Below are 18589 nucleotides of genomic sequence, written 5' to 3'. Positions count from 1 at the left end.
AGAGAGGGAGTGGAGGTACAGATATAGAACACACACACTGCAGAGAGAGGGAGTGGAGGTACAGATATAGAACACACACTGCAGAGAGAGGGAGTGGAGGTACAGATACTGTACATATAGAACACACACACTGCAGAGAGAGGGAGTGGAGGTACAGATACTGTACATATAGAACATATAGAACACACACACTGCAGAGAGAGGGAGTGGAGGTACAGATACATATAGAACACACACACTGCAGAGAGAGGGAGTGGAGGTACAGATACTGTACATATAGAACACACACTGCAGAGAGAGGGAGTGGAGGTACAGATACTGTACATATAGAACACACACACTGCAGAGAGAGGGGGTGGAGGTACAGATACTGTACATATAGAACACACACACTGCAGAGAGAGGGAGTGGAGGTACAGATACTGTACATATAGAACACACACACTGCAGAGAGAGGGGGTGGAGGTACAGATACTGTACATATAGAACACACACTGCAGAGAGAGGGAGTGGAGGTACAGATACTGTACATATAGAACACACACACTGCAGAGAGAGGGAGTGGAGGTACAGATACTGTACATATAGAACACACACACTGCAGAGAGAGGGGGTGGAGGTACAGATACAGAACATATAGAACACACACACTGCAGAGAGAGGGAGTGGAGGTACAGATACTGTACATATAGAACACACACACTGCAGAGAGAGGGAGTGGAGGTACAGATACTGTACATATAGAACACACACTGCAGAGAGAGGGAGTGGAGGTACAGATACTGTACATATAGAACACACACACTGCAGAGAGAGGGAGTGGAGGTACAGATACAGAACATATAGAACACACACACTGCAGAGAGAGGGAGTGGAGGTACAGATACAGAACATATAGAACACACACACTGCAGAGAGAGGGAGTGGAGGTACAGATACTGTACATATAGAACACACACACTGCAGAGAGAGGGGGTGGAGGTACAGATACTGTACATATAGAACATATAGAACACACACACTGCAGAGAGAGGGGGTGGGTGATTCATTCATTGTTTTAAAAGATCACATATGATCACACAACATTTGAATGGTTTATTTCACAAATTTGACATTGCAAAGTATCAATGGCAACCGATGCTGAATTGTTTGACACATTTCACATAAATACACTCTGCACAATGAGAAAACAACAACTTTAAAATGCATATATTTTGGAAAACCATCAGTTCTAAGGGTAAGACAGAGGTGGTAGTCCCTAGCTCACTGGTTGAGCAGCCTAGTCATGTATGAGTCTGGTTGAGCAGCCTAGTCATGTATGAGTCTGGTTGAGCAGCCTAGTCATGTATGATTCTGGTTGAGCAGCCTAGTCATGTATGAGTCTGGTTGAGCAGCCTAGTCATGTATGATTCTGGTTGAGCAGCCTAGACATGTATGAGTCTGGTTGAGCAGCCTAGTCCCTAGCTCACTGGTTGAGCAGCCTAGTCCCTAGCTCACTGGTTGAGCAGCCTAGTCATGTATGATTCTGGTTGAGCAGCCTAGTCATGTATGATTCTGGTTGAGCAGCCTAATCATGTATGATTCTGGTTGAGCAGCCTAGTCCCTAGCTCACTGGTTGAGCAGCCTAGACATGTATGATTCTGGTTGAGCAGCCTAATCATGTATGATTCTGGTTGAGCAGCCTAGTCATGTATGATTCTGGTTGAGCAGCCTAGTCATGTATGATTCTGGTTGAGCAGCCTAATCATGTATGATTCTGGTTGAGCAGCCTAGTCCCTAGCTCACTGGTTGAGCAGCCTAGACATGTATGATTCTGGTTGAGCAGCCTAGTCATGTATGATTCTGGTTGAGCAGCCTAGACATGTATGAGTCTGGTTGAGCAGCCTAGTCCCTAGCTCACTGGTTGAGCAGCCTAGTCCCTAGCTCACTGGTTGAGCAGCCTAGTCATGTATGATTCTGGTTGAGCAGCCTAGTCCCTAGCTCACTGGTTGAGCAGCCTAGTCATGTATGATTCTGGTTGAGCAGCCTAGTCATGTATGAGTCTGGTTGAGTGCAGCCTAGTCATGTATGATTCTGGTTGAGCAGCCTAGTCATGTATGAGTCTGGTTGAGCAGCCTAGTCCCTACCTCACTGGTTGAGCAGCCTAGTCCCTAGCTCACTGGTTGAGCAGCCTAGTCATGTATGATTCTGGTTGAGCAGCCTAGTCATGTATGATTCTGGTTGAGCAGCCTAGTCATGTATGATTCTGGTTGAGCAGCCTAGTCATGTATGAGTCTGGTTGAGCAGCCTAGTCATGTATGAGTCTGGTTGAGCAGCCTAGTCATGTATGAGTCTGGTGAGCAGCCTAGTCATGTATGAGTCTGGTTGAGCAGCCTAGTCATGTATGAGTCTGGTTGAGCAGCCTAGTCATGTATGATTCTGGTTGAGCAGCCTAGTCATGTATGATTCTGGTTGAGCAGCCTAGTCATGTATGAGTCTGGTTGAGCAGCCTAGTCATGTATGAGTCTGGTTGAGCAGCCTAGTCATGTATGAGTCTGGTTGAGCAGCCTAGACATGTATGATTCTGGTTGAGCAGCCTAGATCATGTATGATTCTGGTTGAGCAGCCTAGTCATGTATGATTCTGGTTGAGCAGCCTAGTCATGTATGATTCTGGTTGAGCAGCCTAGTCATGTATGATTCTGGTTGAGCAGCCTAGTCATGTATGATTCTGGTTGAGCAGCCTAGTCCCTAGCTCACTGGTTGAGCAGCCTAGACATGTATGATTCTGGTTGAGCAGCCTAGTCATGTATGATTCTGGTTGAGCAGCCTAGTCATGTATGATTCTGGTTGAGCAGCCTAATCATGTATGATTCTGGTTGAGCAGCCTAGACATGTATGAGTCTGGTTGAGCAGCCTAGTCCCTAGCTCACTGGTTGAGCAGCCTAGTCCCTAGCTCACTGGTTGAGCAGCCTAGTCATGTATGATTCTGGTTGAGCAGCCTAGTCCCTAGCTCACTGGTTGAGCAGCCTAGTCATGTATGATTCTGGTTGAGCAGCCTAGTCATGTATGATTCTGGTTGAGCAGCCTAGTCATGTATGATTCTGGTTGAGCAGCCTAATCATGTATGATTCTGGTTGAGCAGCCTAGACATGTATGAGTCTGGTTGAGCAGCCTAGTCCCTAGCTCACTGGTTGAGCAGCCTAGTCATGTATGATTCTGGTTGAGCAGCCTAGTCCCTAGCTCACTGGTTGAGCAGCCTAGTCATGTATGATTCTGGTTGAGCAGCCTAGTCATGTATGAGTCTGGTTGAGCAGCCTAGTCCCTAGCTCACTGGTTGAGCAGCCTAGTCATGTATGATTCTGGTTGAGCAGCCTAGTCATGTATGAGTCTGGTTGAGCAGCCTAGTCCCTACCTCACTGGTTGAGCAGCCTAGTCCCTAGCTCACTGGTTGAGCAGCCTAGTCATGTATGATTCTGGTTGAGCAGCCTAGTCATGTATGATTCTGGTTGAGCAGCCTAGTCATGTATGATTCTGGTTGAGCAGCCTAGTCATGTATGAGTCTGGTTGAGCAGCCTAGTCCCTAGCTCACTGGTTGAGCAGCCTAGTCATGTATGACTCTGGTTGAGCAGCCTAGTCATGTATGAGTCTGGTTGAGCAGCCTAGTCATGTATGAGTCTGGTTGAGCAGCCTAGTCATGTATGAGTCTGGTTGAGCAGCCTAGTCATGTATGAGTCTGGTGAGCAGCCTAGTCATGTATGAGTCTGGTTGAGCAGCCTAGTCATGTATGAGTCTGGTTGAGCAGCCTAGTCATGTATGATTCTGGTTGAGCAGCCTAGTCATGTATGAGTCTGGTATGAGCAGTTGAGCAGCCTAGTCATGTATGAGTCTGGTTGAGCAGCCTAGTCATGTATGAGTCTGGTTGAGCAGCCTAGTCATGTATGAGTCTGGTTGAGCAGCCTAGTCATGTATGAGTCTGGTTGAGCAGCCTAGTCATGTATGAGTCTGGTTGAGCAGCCTAGTCATGTATGATTCTGGTTGAGCAGCCTAATCATGTATGATTCTGGTTGAGCAGCCTAGTCCCTAGCTCACTGGTTGAGCAGCCTAGTCCCTAGCTCACTGGTTGAGCAGCCTAGTCATGTATGATTCTGGTTGAGCAGCCTAGTCCCTAGCTCACTGGTTGAGCAGCCTAGTCATGTATGATTCTGGTTGAGCAGCCTAGTCATGTATGATTCTGGTTGAGCAGCCTAGTCATGTATGAGTCTGGTTGAGCAGCCTAGTCCCTACCTCACTGGTTGAGCAGCCTAGTCCCTAGCTCACTGGTTGAGCAGCCTAGTCATGTATGATTCTGGTTGAGCAGCCTAGTCATGTATGATTCTGGTTGAGCAGCCTAGTCATGTATATAGATTCTGGTTGAGCAGCCTAGTCAGCTGGTTGAGTCATGTATGATTCTGGTTGAGCAGCCTAGTCATGTATGAGTCTGGTTGAGCAGCCTAGTCCCTAGCTCACTGGTTGAGCAGCCTAGTCATGTATGACTCTGGTTGAGCAGCCTAGTCATGTATGAGTCTGGTTGAGCAGCCTAGTCATGTATGAGTCTGGTTGAGCAGCCTAGTCATGTATGAGTCTGGTTGAGCAGCCTAGTCATGTATGAGTCTGGTGAGCAGCCTAGTCATGTATGAGTCTGGTTGAGCAGCCTAGTCATGTATGAGTCTGGTTGAGCAGCCTAGTCATGTATGATTCTGGTTGAGCAGCCTAGTCATGTATGAGTCTGGTTGAGCAGCCTAGTCATGTATGAGTCTGGTTGAGCAGCCTAGTCATGTATGAGTCTGGTTGAGCAGCCTAGTCATGTATGAGTCTGGTTGAGCAGCCTAGTCATGTATGAGTCTGGTTGAGCAGCCTAGTCATGTATGATTCTGGTTGAGCAGCCTAGTCATGTATGATTCTGGTTGAGCAGCCTAATCATGTATGATTCTGGTTGAGCAGCCTAGTCCCTAGCTCACTGGTTGAGCAGCCTAGACATGTATGAGTCTGGTTGAGCAGCCTAGTCCCTAGCTCACTGGTTGAGCAGCCTAGTCCCTAGCTCACTGGTTGAGCAGCCTAGTCATGTATGATTCTGGTTGAGCAGCCTAGTCATGTATGATTCTGGTTGAGCAGCCTAATCATGTATGATTCTGGTTGAGCAGCCTAGTCCCTAGCTCACTGGTTGAGCAGCCTAGACATGTATGATTCTGGTTGAGCAGCCTAATCATGTATGATTCTGGTTGAGCAGCTGGTTGAGCAGCCTCATGTATGATTCTGGTTGAGCAGCCTAATCATGTATGATTCTGGTTGAGCAGCCTAGTCCCTAGCTCACTGGTTGAGCAGCCTAGACATGTATGATTCTGGTTGAGCAGCCTAGTCATGTATGATTCTGGTTGAGCAGCCTAGACATGTATGAGTCTGGTTGAGCAGCCTAGTCCCTAGCTCACTGGTTGAGCAGCCTAGTCCCTAGCTCACTGGTTGAGCAGCCTAGTCATGTATGATTCTGGTTGAGCAGCCTAGTCCCTAGCTCACTGGTTGAGCAGCCTAGTCATGTATGATTCTGGTTGAGCAGCCTAGTCATGTATGAGTCTGGTTGAGCAGCCTAGTCCCTAGCTCACTGGTTGAGCAGCCTAGTCATGTATGATTCTGGTTGAGCAGCCTAGTCATGTATGAGTCTGGTTGAGCAGCCTAGTCCCTACCTCACTGGTTGAGCAGCCTAGTCCCTAGCTCACTGGTTGAGCAGCCTAGTCATGTATGATTCTGGTTGAGCAGCCTAGTCATGTATGATTCTGGTTGAGCAGCCTAGTCATGTATGAGTCTGGTTGAGCAGCCTAGTCCCTAGAGTCTGGTTGAGCAGCCTAGTCATGTATGACTCTGGTTGAGCAGCCTAGTCATGTATGAGTCTGGTTGAGCAGCCTAGTCATGTATGAGTCTGGTTGAGCAGCCTAGTCATGTATGAGTCTGGTTGAGCAGCCTAGTCATGTATGAGTCTGGTTGAGCAGCCTAGTCATGTATGAGTCTGGTGAGCAGCCTAGTCATGTATGAGTCTGGTTGAGCAGCCTAGTCATGTATGAGTCTGGTTGAGCAGCCTAGTCATGTATGAGTCTGGTTGAGCAGCCTAGTCATGTATGAGTCTGGTTGAGCAGCCTAGTCATGTATGAGTCTGGTTGAGCAGCCTAGTCATGTATGAGTCTGGTTGAGCAGCCTAGTCATGTATGAGTCTGGTTGAGCAGCCTAGTCATGTATGAGTCTGGTTGAGCAGCCTAGTCATGTATGAGTCTGGTTGAGCAGCCTAATCATGTATGATTCTGGTTGAGCAGCCTAGTCCCTAGCTCACTGGTTGAGCAGCCTAGACATGTATGATTCTGGTTGAGCAGCCTAGTCATGTATGAGTCTGGTTGAGCAGCCTCGTCATGTATGAGTCTGGTTGAGCAGCCTCGTCATGTATGAGTCTGGTTGAGCAGCCTCGTCATGTATGAGTCTGGTTGAGCAGCCTCGTCATGTATGAGTCTGGTTGAGCAGCCTTGTCATGTATGAGTCTGGTTGAGCAGCCTCGTCATGCACAGTGCATTCAGAAAGTATTTTTCCACATTTTGTTACGTTACAGACTTATTCTAAAATTGAATAAATCGCCCCCCCGCCCCCCTCAATCGACACACAATACCCCATAATGACATCACAATACCCCATAATGACAAAGCAAAAACAGGTATAGAATTTTTAGCAAATGTATAAAAAAAATGAAAACCAGATATTACATTTGCCTCAGTATTCAGACCCTGTACTCAGTGCTTTGTTGAAGCACCTTTGGCTGCGATTACAGCCTCAAGTATTCTTGAGTTTGATGCTAAAGCACTCCGGTCTTCTCTGCAGATCCTCTCAAGCTCTGTCAGGTTGCATGGGGGGCGTTGCTGGATGGGCAGCGTTGTTGGATGGGGGCGTTGCTGGATGGGGGCGTTGTTGGATGGGGGCGTTGCTGGATGGGGGCGTTGCTGGATGGGGGCGTTGCTGGATGGGGGGGCGTTGCTGGATGGGGGCGTTGCTGGATGGGGGCGTTGCTGCACAGATATTTTCAGGTCTCTCCAGAGATTGGGTTCAAGTCCGGGCTCTGGCTGGGCCACTCAAGGACATTCAGAGACTTGTCCCGAAGCCACTCCTGCATTGTCTTGGCTGTGTGCTTAGGGCTGTTGTCCTGTTAGAAGGTGAACCTTTGCCCCAGTCTGAGGTCCTGAGCACTCCGGAGCAGGTTTTCATCAAGGATCTCTGTACTTTTCTCTGTTCATCTTTCTCTCGATCCTGACTAGTCTTCCTGTCGCTGAGAAACATCCCCCATGGCATGATACTGCTACCACCATGCTTCACCGTAGGGATGGTGCCAGGTTTCCTTCAAATGTGACGCTTGGCATTCAGGCCAAAGAGTTCAATCTTGGTTTTATCAGACCAGAGAGTCTTGTTTGTCATGGTCTGAGAGTCCTTTAGATGCTTTTTTGGCAAACTCCCAAGTGGGCTGTCATGTGTCTTTTACTGAAGAGTTGCTTTCGTCTGGCCACTCTAAAGGCCTGATTGGTGGAGTGCTGCAGAGATGGTTGTCCTTCTGGAAGGTTCTCCCATCTCCACAGTGGAACTCTGGATCTCTGTCAGCATGGCCATTGGGTTCCTGGTCACCTCAAGTTGTAGAAACATCTCAAAGAGCTCAATTTTGAGTCTCATTGTAAAAAATCTGAATACTTACATAAATAAGGTATGTTTATTTGTAATAAACTTGCAAATATTTCAAAAAACCTTTTCGCTTTGTCATTATGGGGTATTGTGTGTAGATTGAGGAAAAATTTTAATTTAATCAATTTTAGAAAAAGGCTGTAACATAACAAAATGTGGGAAAAGGGAAGGGTCTGAATGCTTTCTGAATGCCTGTAAATCCACTCCACCTTCTGCTGTTTTAATAACCAAAAGAAAACAAATCTAATTCAAGGTGTCTTGTCATAGCTGACACCATTCTTTCTGGGCAGTGACAGTTAACCTCTCTTAACATGTTCAACTTCAAGCAGCATTAAGCTACAATAAAATAAACAAAAAACAATCCTATCATTTGACATTTTAGTCATTTAGCTGACAATCAACCAGAGCGACTTACATGAGCAAGTAGGGTTAAGTGCCTTGGTCAAGGGCACATTGACCAACACCAGCTGTGCCATCAGAGTCCCTGGGTTCGCGCCCAGGCCCTGTCGTAACCGGCCACGACCGGGAGGTCCGTGGGGCGACGCACAATTGGCCTAGCGTCGTCCGGGTTAGGGAGGGCTTTGTCGGTAGGGATGTCCTTGTCTCATCGCGCACCAGCGACTCCTGTGGCGGGCCGGGCGCAGTGCGCGCTAACCAAGGTTGCCAGGTGCACAGTGTTTCCTCCGACACATTGGTGCTGCTGGCTTTCGGGTTGGATGCCCGCTGTGTTAAGAAGCAGTGCGGCTGGTTGGGTTGTGTATCGGAGGACGCATGACTTTCAACCTTCGTCTCTCCCGAGCCTGTACGGGAGTTGTAGCGATGAGACAAGATAGTAGCTACAACAATTGGATACCATGAAATTGGGGAGAAAAAGGGGTAAAAATTCAAAAAACAAAAACAAACAAAAAAAGATACATGAAGTTACAGTGGGTTTGTGGCAAGTTAGGTAGAACCAGTTGGGTTTGTGGCAGTATTAAAGATACAGGAAGTTAGGTAGAACCAGTTGGGTTTGTGGCAGTATTAAAGATACAGGAAGTTAGGTAGAACCAGTTGGGTTTGTGGCAGTATTAAAGATACAGGAAGTTAGGTAGAACCAGTTGGGTTTGTGGCAGTATTAAAGATACAGGAAGTTAGGTAGAACCAGTTGGGTTTGTGGCAGTATTAAAGATACAGGAAGTTAGGTAGAACCAGTTGGGTTTGTGGCAGTATTAAAGATACAGGAAGTTAGGTAGAACCAGTTGGGTTTGTGGCAGTTTACAGGAAGTTAGGTAGAACCAGTTGGGTTTGTGGCAGTATTAAAGATACAGGAAGTTAGGTAGAACCAGTTGGGTTTGTGGCAGTATTAAAGATACAGGAAGTTAGGTAGAACCAGTTGGGTTTGTGGCAGTATTAAAGATACATGAAGTTAGGTAGAACCAGTTGGGTTTGTGGCAATTAAAGATACAGGAAGTTAGGTAGAACCAGTTGGGTTTGTGGCAGTATTAAAGATACAGGAAGTTAGGTAGAACCAGTTGGGTTTGTGGCAGTATTAAAGATACAGGAAGTTAGGTAGAACCAGTTGGGTTTGTGGCAGTATTAAAGATACAGGAAGTTAGGTAGAACCAGTTGGGTTTGTGGCAGTAGATACAGGAAGTTAGGTAGAACCAGTTGGGTTTGTGGCAGTATTAAAGATACAGGAAGTTAGGTAGAACCAGTTGGGTTTGTGGCAGTATTAAAGATACAGGAAGTTTGGGTTTGTGGCAGGATACAGAACCAGTTGGGTTTGTGGCAGTATTAAAGATACAGGAAGTTAGGTAGAACCAGTTGGGTTTGTGGCAGTATTAAAGATACAGGAAGTTAGGTAGAACCAGTTGGGTTTGTGGCAGTATTAAAGATACAGGAAGTTAGGTAGAACCAGTTGGGTTTGTGGCAGTATTAAAGATACAGGAAGTTAGAGAACCAGTTGGGTTTGTGGCAGGATAGAACCAGTTGGGTTTGTGGCAGTATTAAAGATACAGGAAGTTAGGTAGAACCAGTTGGGTTTGTGGCAGTATTAAAGATACATTAGGTAGAACCAGTTGGGTTTGTGGCAGTATTAAAGATACAGAAGTTAGGTAGAACCAGTTGGGTTTGTGGCAGTATTAAAGATACATGAAGTTAGGTAGAACCAGTTGGGTTTGTGGCAGTATTAAAGATACATGAAGTTAGGTAGAACCAGTTGGGTTTGTGGCAGTATTAAAGATACATGAAGTTAGGTAGAACCAGTTGGGTTTGTGGCAGTATTAAAGATACAGGAAGTTAGGTAGAACCAGTTGGGTTTGTGGCAGTATTAAAGATACAGGAAGTTAGGTAGAACCAGTTGGGTTTGTGGCAGTATTAAAGATACATGAAGTTAGGTAGAACCAGTTGGGTTTGTGGCAGTATTAAAGATACATGAAGTTAGGTAGAACCAGTTGGGTTTGCTTTGCTAAGCTCTTACCAGAACAGGATGTTACACACCGGCTGCTCCTAGATTTAGACCACAGTTTATCACTGAATCCTCCGCCCATTAAACACACACATAGGATACTATTTACTCCGTCATGTGACTTTTATTAGTTTGAGTGTCATCATACCCTCTAAGAGAACACTTCTCAAATGACATCCTTCTACACATTATTGGCCCAACCGTGCTGTGCTGGCCAGGCTGTTTTCTTCTCCCACTGTCCTTTCCAACACGCTTCCTGAAACTATGGTGGATGTGTAACCAGCCAATCCCAGAACAGATCGGTTTGTCTCAGTATGAAAATGTTTTCTACTATTATTGTCTTTCTTCCAGGTGATCCTGATCTCGTCCGGTGAGGACCCTGTGACCAAGGCCCTGGCTGACAATCTATCCCAGAGGACAGGCTGTGAGGTCAGGCAGCTGGGCAAGGACATCCAGGGTGAGGTCACAGCCATGATGGACGACAGGGATCTGGACTGGAAGGAGGTCGCCTATATGGGTAAACTCACTGTTCTTTTCATTTAACATTTTACTACGACTACTACTACTACTACTAATACTGCTGCTACAACTGCTACTACTACAAATAGTACCACTATTACTAATTAGTTTGTAATATAGTGGAATCTTAACCTTCTATTTTGAGTAATACTTTTGCGTTCATATCAATCAAAACGTATGAAGGTATTTATTTGGAGCCCTTCTGAGATGGAAAGGTAGAACAGGCTAGATATCTCTCAGGAATGTGACCGTAGCAGCGGTGTTTGATAACCACGTAACAATGAAACTATCAGACAGTAAATGTCAACAGTAAAGTTTGAACCAGTTGAACCTGATAGTGATTGTCAAGGTGACCACACTGTTATGGAACAGTATCTCCTCATTCTGTGTTTCACTCCTCCTTATCTCTCTCTATCTTCTCAACCCTTCATCTCTCCTCTCATCCCTCTGTTCTCTCTTGCCAGGAAGTGATTGTAAGTTCTTCACTCATAAATAACTTGTCTGATTAAATAGCTTCTCTATTAGTAAGGGGAGACAGGGAGAAACTGTCTGATTAAATAGCTCCTCTATTAGTAAGGGGAGACAGGGAGAAACTGTCTGATTAAATAGCTCCTCTATTAGTAAGGGGAGACAGGGAGAAACTGTCTGATTAAATAGCTCCTCTATTAGTAAGGGGAGACAGGGGGAAACTGTCTGATACTGTCTGATTAAATAGCTCCTCTATTAGTAAGGGGAGACAGGGAGAAACTGTCTGATTAAATAGCTTCTCTATTAGTAAGGGAGACAGGGAGAAACTGTCTGATTAAATAGCTCCTCTATTAGTAAGGGGAGACAGGGAGAAACTGTCTGATTAAATAGCTCTCTATTAGTAAGGGGAGACAGGGAGAAACTGTCTGATTAAATAGCTTCTCTATTAATAAGGAGAGACAGGGGGAAACTGTCTGATTAAATAGCTCCTCTATTAGTAAGGGGAGACAGGGGGAAACTGTCTGATTAAATAGAGTATCTATTAGTAAGGGGAGACAGGGGGAAACTGTCTGATTAAATAGCTTCTCTATTAGTAAGGGGAGACAGGGGGAAACTGTCTGATTAAATAGCTCCTCTATTAGTAAGGGGAGACGGGGAAACTGTCTGATTAAATAGCTCCTCTATTAGTAAGGGGAGACAGGGGGAAACTGTCTGATTAAATAGCTCCTCTATTAGTAAGGGGAGACAGGGAGAAACTGTCTGATTAAATAGAGTATCTATTAGTAAGGGGAGACGGGGGAAACTGTCTGATTAAATAGAGTATCTATTAGTAAGGGGAGACAGGGGGAAACTGTCTGATTTAAATAGCTCCTCTATTAGTAAGGAGAGACAGGGAGAAACTGTCTGATTAAATAGAGCATCTATTAGTAAGGGGAGACGGGGGAAACTGTCTGATTAAATAGAGTATCTATTAGTAAGGAGAGACAGGGGGAAACTGTCTGATTAAATAGAGCATCTATTAGTAAGGGGAGACGGGGGAAACTGTCTGATTAAATAGAGCATCTATTAGTAAGGGAGACGGGGAAACTGTCTGATTAAATAGAGTATCTATTAGTAAGGGGAGACGGGGAAACTGTCTGATTAAATAGAGTATCTATTAGTAAGGGGAGACGGGGAAACTGTCTGATTAAATAGAGTATCTATTAGTAAGGGGAGACGGGGGAAACTGTCTGATTAAATAGAGTATCTATTAGTAAGGGGAGACGGGGAAACTGTCTGATTAAATAGAGTATCTATTAGTAAGGGGAGACGGGGGAAACTGTCTGATTAAATAGAGTATCTATTAGTAAGGGGAGACAGGGGGAAACTGATTAAATAGAGTATCTATTAGTAAGGAGAGACAGGGAGAAACTGTCTGATTAAATAGAGTATCTATTAGTAAGGAGAGACAGGTGGAAACTGATTAAATAGAGTATCTATTAGTAAGGGGAGACGGGGGAAACTGTCTGATTAAATAGAGTATCTATTAGTAAGGAGAGACAGGTGGAAACTGATTAAATAGAGTATCTATTAGTAAGGGGAGACGGGGAAACTATTTTGTATATTTTATTCAGAGTCCAGTTTTCGTTAAGTGATCATTTGTATTTCCCCTCTGCCTGTATGCTAGGCTACAACCCGGGTATGGGCGAGGGGACGGTCTAAAGTTATACTGTTACATATGCTAGGCTACCACTGCAGAAAACTTAATTTGCATGCCACTGACAGTCACTGAATATTTACAGCCAAGGTGAGAAGGGAGGTGCCAGCAGTCAAATCCTGGAGAATTTGGGATTCATTTTCAATTGAGTCCAATTTAGTTGATTTCTGTAATTCAAATTCTACGATATCCCTAAGCCCAAAATCAGAAACTATGTCAAAATAAATATGATTATCTTAAATCATGTCATGTTTTTGCAACATACTAATGAATCATCCTAAAAATACTTCAAGAACCACCTCATGGACACTTTAATAGAAACATTTCATCCCTCCATCTCTCCCTCCTACAGGTAATGATGCACCAGATGTTGACTGTCTGATCCTGGCTGGGCTGAGTGCAGTACCCCGGGACGCCCCAGTGGTGGCGATCAACGCTGCTAAATACTCCTGCCACAATGCTGCAGGCCTGGGGGCTGTGAGGGAGTTTTCTGAACACATCCTGCTGCTCAAGAAGAAGGCCAAGTCTCAGATGGAACAGGACCGCATCCACAGAAAGTACATTTCCATTTTAAACTCTAGAATGTGTTCTAAAGTAGGGATAGGCATTAGAAATAATATCATGACATTTTATCGGATATCCAGATAGTTTTAATCATGGACACTTGTTTGCTGTGCAGCCTGCAGGACTCGGGAGATACTGTGGGGACAGGGACCAGGGGTGTGTGACAAAGGAGGGAGAGAAAAAGTAGCCCCTGACTCGCACTAGTTAGACACTTGTAAATGCCATAGGTTATCTATCATCCAATATGGCAGTGCATGTCTTTACTGTCCTGATCTACAACAGCCCTGTTCAGAGTAAACAGCCTATACTGAAGGTTGCTCATTGTAGGCTACTCCTCATTTAGTTTACTTAATTCTGTCATTTTAATTCAACTTTTCTTTCATTGCTTAGAGATCTCCCACTTCACGTTGCTACACATGGAGCCTCTGACTGTAGTGTCAACAACAGCAAGCTAAGTGAAACCTGTGTAGGCTAATACCGTATGTATTTTTTAAACTATATTCACATTTGTGACGTTTTATTAAATGAAGAATTCCAAATGTCATGAGTGTAGAAATGTCCCATAGATCATTTTATTCCGTTAAGATGAAGCCTTGTCATTGTTGAAATAGGCCTGTGTATACGAATACTAATGTCTGTTTGAATAACTGTGCCCATTGCTAGTTTTTACAGGTTGTCAGATCAAGGTAGTTTGGGTTTTATTTCGCTACAGGTTGTGTTGACAAAAATGAATGTCTTTATTTTAAATGAAGTAGTATACAGGAGGCCTTTAATTTACTTGAGATTGATTGTTTTTCTCTCTACTTTTTCATGTTCTGTCTTAATTTGGGGGGGAAAGTATTAGGACATTAACATGGAGTTGCACTGAGATTCTTGTTGTTTGAGGTGTTTACTTTTGTATTTTGCCTGCAATTTGTTTGTCAAATTATAAATGATCATAAACGTAAGAAACACTTTCTTATTCCCCTGCTTTAATCTGAACTATTCTAGAAATGACTTTAGCCTTGTAACTCCATACCACAATCTTGAAGGTGCATCTGATGGGGTGGTTCACATACATCTTGCCACCAGATGGCAGTGTAGCGCCTCATCAAACCTCAGTTGGGGGAAAGAACTGGATGACAACATTAACCTTGTACAACCATCAAGAAGTTTCACATGCTTTCCTGTTCAGGCTTTCACTCAGTTGTAGCAAGATCCAACCAAATACTTGTAAAACACGTGATCATACAGTATAAGAGATCTTCATTTATAGCATTGTGTGTCGATTTCCATCTATCCATGTTGCAGAGATCAGGACAACCAGCAAACGTGTGGCGAGTTGGCGTTTGTCCAAGAACTATTTATTTGGTTACATAGATTAGTGAGAAAATTGACAGGGCTACTCAGTGCTTGGAGAGGAAACATCCAAGTGGATGAGAAGGCATATGAAACATGGCTTCAGTTCATCAGAAGAGTTGACACTGGTAGTGGAGTGGTCATCCCCTCTTAATCAGGGAACAGGGGGGGACTTGGCTGTAAATACAAATAGCAGATACATTCCATTACAGCAGATACATTCCAATACAGCAGATACATTCCATTACAGCAGATACATTCCATTACAGCAGATACATTCCATTACAGCAGATACATTCCATTACAGCAGATACATTCCATTACAGCAGATACATTCCATTACAGCAGATACATTCCATTACAGCAGATACATTCCATTACAGCAGATACATTCCATTACAGCAGATACATTCCATTACAGCAGATACATTCCATTACAGCAGATACATTCCATTACAGCAGATACATTCCATTCCACAGCAGATACATTCCATTACAGCAGATACATTCCATTACAGCAGATACATTCCATTACATCAGATACATTCCATTACAGCAGACACATTCCATTACAGCAGACACATTCCATTACAGCAGACACATTCCATTACAGCAGACACATTCCATTACAGCAGACACATTCCATTACAGCAGATACATTCCATTACAGCAGATACATTCCATTACAGCAGATACATTCCATTACAGCAGATACATTCCATTACAGCAGATACATTCCATTACAGCAGATACATTCCATTACAGCAGATACATTCCATTACAGCAGATACATTCCATTACAGCAGATACATTCCATTACAGCAGATACATTCCATTACAGCAGACACATTCCATTACAGCAGACACATTCCATTACAGCAGATACATTCCATTACAGCAGATACATTCCATTACAGCAGCTCCATCATAGGTTTGGGAAACAAGTTTCTCCATGAAGTTAAACTCGGACATCTCAGAATTCCCAACGTGAAACACGGCCTGCACATCTCTCCCACTTGACTCATCAAAGTAGGCCAAGAAACATTCCTGAATAAAGCCCTGATCATCAATGTACCTGACAATAACTAACAACTGCGAGTGACAGTTTGTCTGTGGTTTCATACATTTGCCATGCAAAACAATGTGGAGTATCAACCTATTTTAATGGATGATATGATGGAAGCAATCAAATCATTCTGAATTGATGTTGACATCCTAGAGGAGACAATAGAAATGTCCATATGGCTCAGCAAGTAAAGCATCGTACAGTGCAATTACCTCTAGCTCAATGGATGTATAAAAATGAAGCTAGCTCATGCTTGTCTCTGCCCACCTCCTTGCCTGTTCTGCCCACTATGACTAATCTTTTCCCATTTGAAACGACAGGTTGTGGTCTATCTTAGTTTAGTTATGAAGAATCTTTGCTGGTACTGTAGGTAACTAGCTAGCTACTTGCTACTAAAGTTAACAGGGCACATTTCAATAAATGGCACTAACTCAAAGGAAAAGTAATTTTCTAAAACCAAGTAAACAATATATAATCTACATCTGTGTCCTGTAGTTTGAAAAAACACATTTTAATTGAATAATATGCGCTATCACTATTCACAATATATCCAACAATGTCACCAACACGCCAAGCTTCTAAGTGAAACATGCATAGTACTAGATTCATTCTCTAATCTTTTGATTGGATGGACAACAGGTCAGCTCATACTGCAAAAGCTTTGATTGGTTGAAGGACATCCTCTGGAAGTTGTCATAATTACCATGTAGATCTATGGAAGGGGGTGAGGAGCACGAGCCTACTAGATTTTGTATTGAAGTCAATGTAGCCAGAGGAGGACGCAAAATAACTGTCTCCTGGCTATACCGTGGTGCTATCCTAGTGGGTTCTGTACTAATGTAGTCTAATCTACTAATGTAGACCTTCATTGCAAAACAGTGCATTTTAATCAGGTATTTGGTGACATTTGAATACATGTAAGTAGAGTTTTATCTAAAAATACTAACTTTTTTGTTTGATTTGTATTATTTATCTGAAATTCACTGAGTAGGATGGTCCTCCCCTTCCTCATCTGATAAACATCCACTGCTTATGAAGGGGAATATCAACTGAGTTTTTAGTTGTGATGGTTGTTTAGCAACACAACCGATGTGTGTGCAATTATGGGGCAAAACTGACCGGTAAATGTAGATGGTTGACAACATGTAAACTATATTTAGTCTCAAATATTTATTGAAAACATAAATACATTTGCAAAACGAGGACTTGTCTCTCAAATACATTGTTACAGTTGTTGGTTGGTTAGCTAGCTAGCGAATTTGAGCCATATTAGCATCATTTTATTCTGCTTTTGGAAAGGTTTTTATTATTGCATTTCCTTTAAAAACAGCTCATATATATATTTTTGTACATCATGTTATACACATAAGAACGGCATAAAACACAGCATTTGAATATTACATTTAAATGAGTTAAAAAGTACATATTGTTAAAAACAATAGAAACAACCATGAATAAAAGTACTTTTTCTTGTAAAACTTCCAATCTGTAAAAACCATTTAAAACGTGTACAAATTATTTTACAAAAGTAAAACATTTTTAAGACATGAAAACATGTTTAAAAAGTCACTATGTTAAAAAGCTGTCTTTGTACAGGAACGTTGTGAGTCCTTATCAAACTCGCCTCCTCCTGCACTTCCGAATCAATAACCATCCTGTCTTTCGGGGCCCAGAGGAGATCCCTCCCCTAGGAACATCACCCAAGGCGCCGCAGCGCTGTCAATGAGCCAGATATTTCACCGGATGTGTAAACATTTGATCCCAATATGGTTTTCTGTTCCCAAAACGAATATATGTTATGAACAGAGTGGACTAAGTTTTGTAGATTTTACCCTTTGCCAAAGTTTTACAACATTGCGTTGTTTAGGAGTGCATGGGCGAATTGAGTTATTGCACACCTCACAGAGTAGGCGTTCTCTAAAGGAAATATGCAAATGTATGCTAGAATGCGCCAATAGGCTCTCGCTAGCTCGTGCTTGACTCAGCCCCCTTACCTGTTTTTCCCACTATGACTCATTTGTTCCCATTGGAAAGGACAGGCTGTGGTCTATCTTGGGTTAGTTATACAATCTTTGATAAGACCCTCCGATACTTCCACCGAACCAGCAATGCTGCCAGTTCAATGCGAAGTGGAATCCCATGTGTTATTTTTTAGTGTGCACAATTTCACACAAAAGAATGGAGAGGCGTGCCTAATAAAATGTCACATGGATTTGTTTTGGTCGGATTTCGAGACTTGACACATGTAAAATATGAAATACCTCCCAAATGATTTTTTTTCCCACCTTTATTTAACCAAGTAGGCTAGTTGAGAACAAGTTCTCATTTGCAACTGCGACCTGGCCAAGATAAAGCATAGCAGTGTGAACAGACAACACAGAGTTACACATGGAGTAAACAATTAACAAGTCAATAACACAGTAGAAAAAAAAGAGAGTCTTATATACATTGTGTGCAAAAGGCATGAGGAGGTAGGCGAATAATTACAATTTTGCAGATTAACACTGGAGTGATAAATGATCAGATGGTCATGTACAGGTAGAGATATTGGTGTGCAAAAGAGCAGAAAAGTAAATAAATAAAAACAGTATGGGGATGAGGTAGGTAAAAATGGGTGGGCTATTTACCGATAGACTATGTACAGCTGCAGCGATCGGTTAGCTGCTCAGATAGCAGATGTTTGAAGTTGGTGAGGGAGATAAAAGTCTCCAACTTCAGCGATTTTTGCAATTCGTTCCAGTCACAGGCAGCAGAGAACTGGAACGAAAGGCGGC

At 43.4% G+C, this 18589-nt stretch overlaps 1 protein-coding gene and 1 long non-coding RNA gene across 2 annotated transcripts in view; both read left to right on the top strand.

Annotated features, from left to right (window-relative positions):
• The window catches only part of LOC121845714 (N-acylneuraminate cytidylyltransferase-like), a 47886-nt gene that overhangs the window by 7456 nt on the left and 21841 nt on the right, over positions 1-18589 (top strand). Inside the window, exon 7 of the mRNA XM_042317552.1 lies at positions 10516-10681. Coding sequence (XP_042173486.1) covers positions 10516-10681 — 166 coding nt within the window. The remainder of the gene's footprint in view (positions 1-10515; positions 10682-18589) is intronic.
• LOC121845715 lies at positions 8664-9434 on the top strand. The gene is made up of 3 exons (XR_006082743.1): positions 8664-8946; positions 8987-9127; positions 9356-9434. It is a non-coding gene; the product is annotated as an uncharacterized LOC121845715 (long non-coding RNA).

The sequence above is a fragment of the Oncorhynchus tshawytscha genome, unplaced genomic scaffold (assembly GCF_018296145.1).
Source record: "Oncorhynchus tshawytscha isolate Ot180627B unplaced genomic scaffold, Otsh_v2.0 Un_contig_2591_pilon_pilon, whole genome shotgun sequence".
In the NCBI taxonomy this organism is placed as follows: Eukaryota; Metazoa; Chordata; class Actinopteri; order Salmoniformes; family Salmonidae; genus Oncorhynchus; species Oncorhynchus tshawytscha.
Note: the sequence above shows the minus strand (reverse complement) of the source record. Positions and strands in the feature narration are given on the sequence as shown.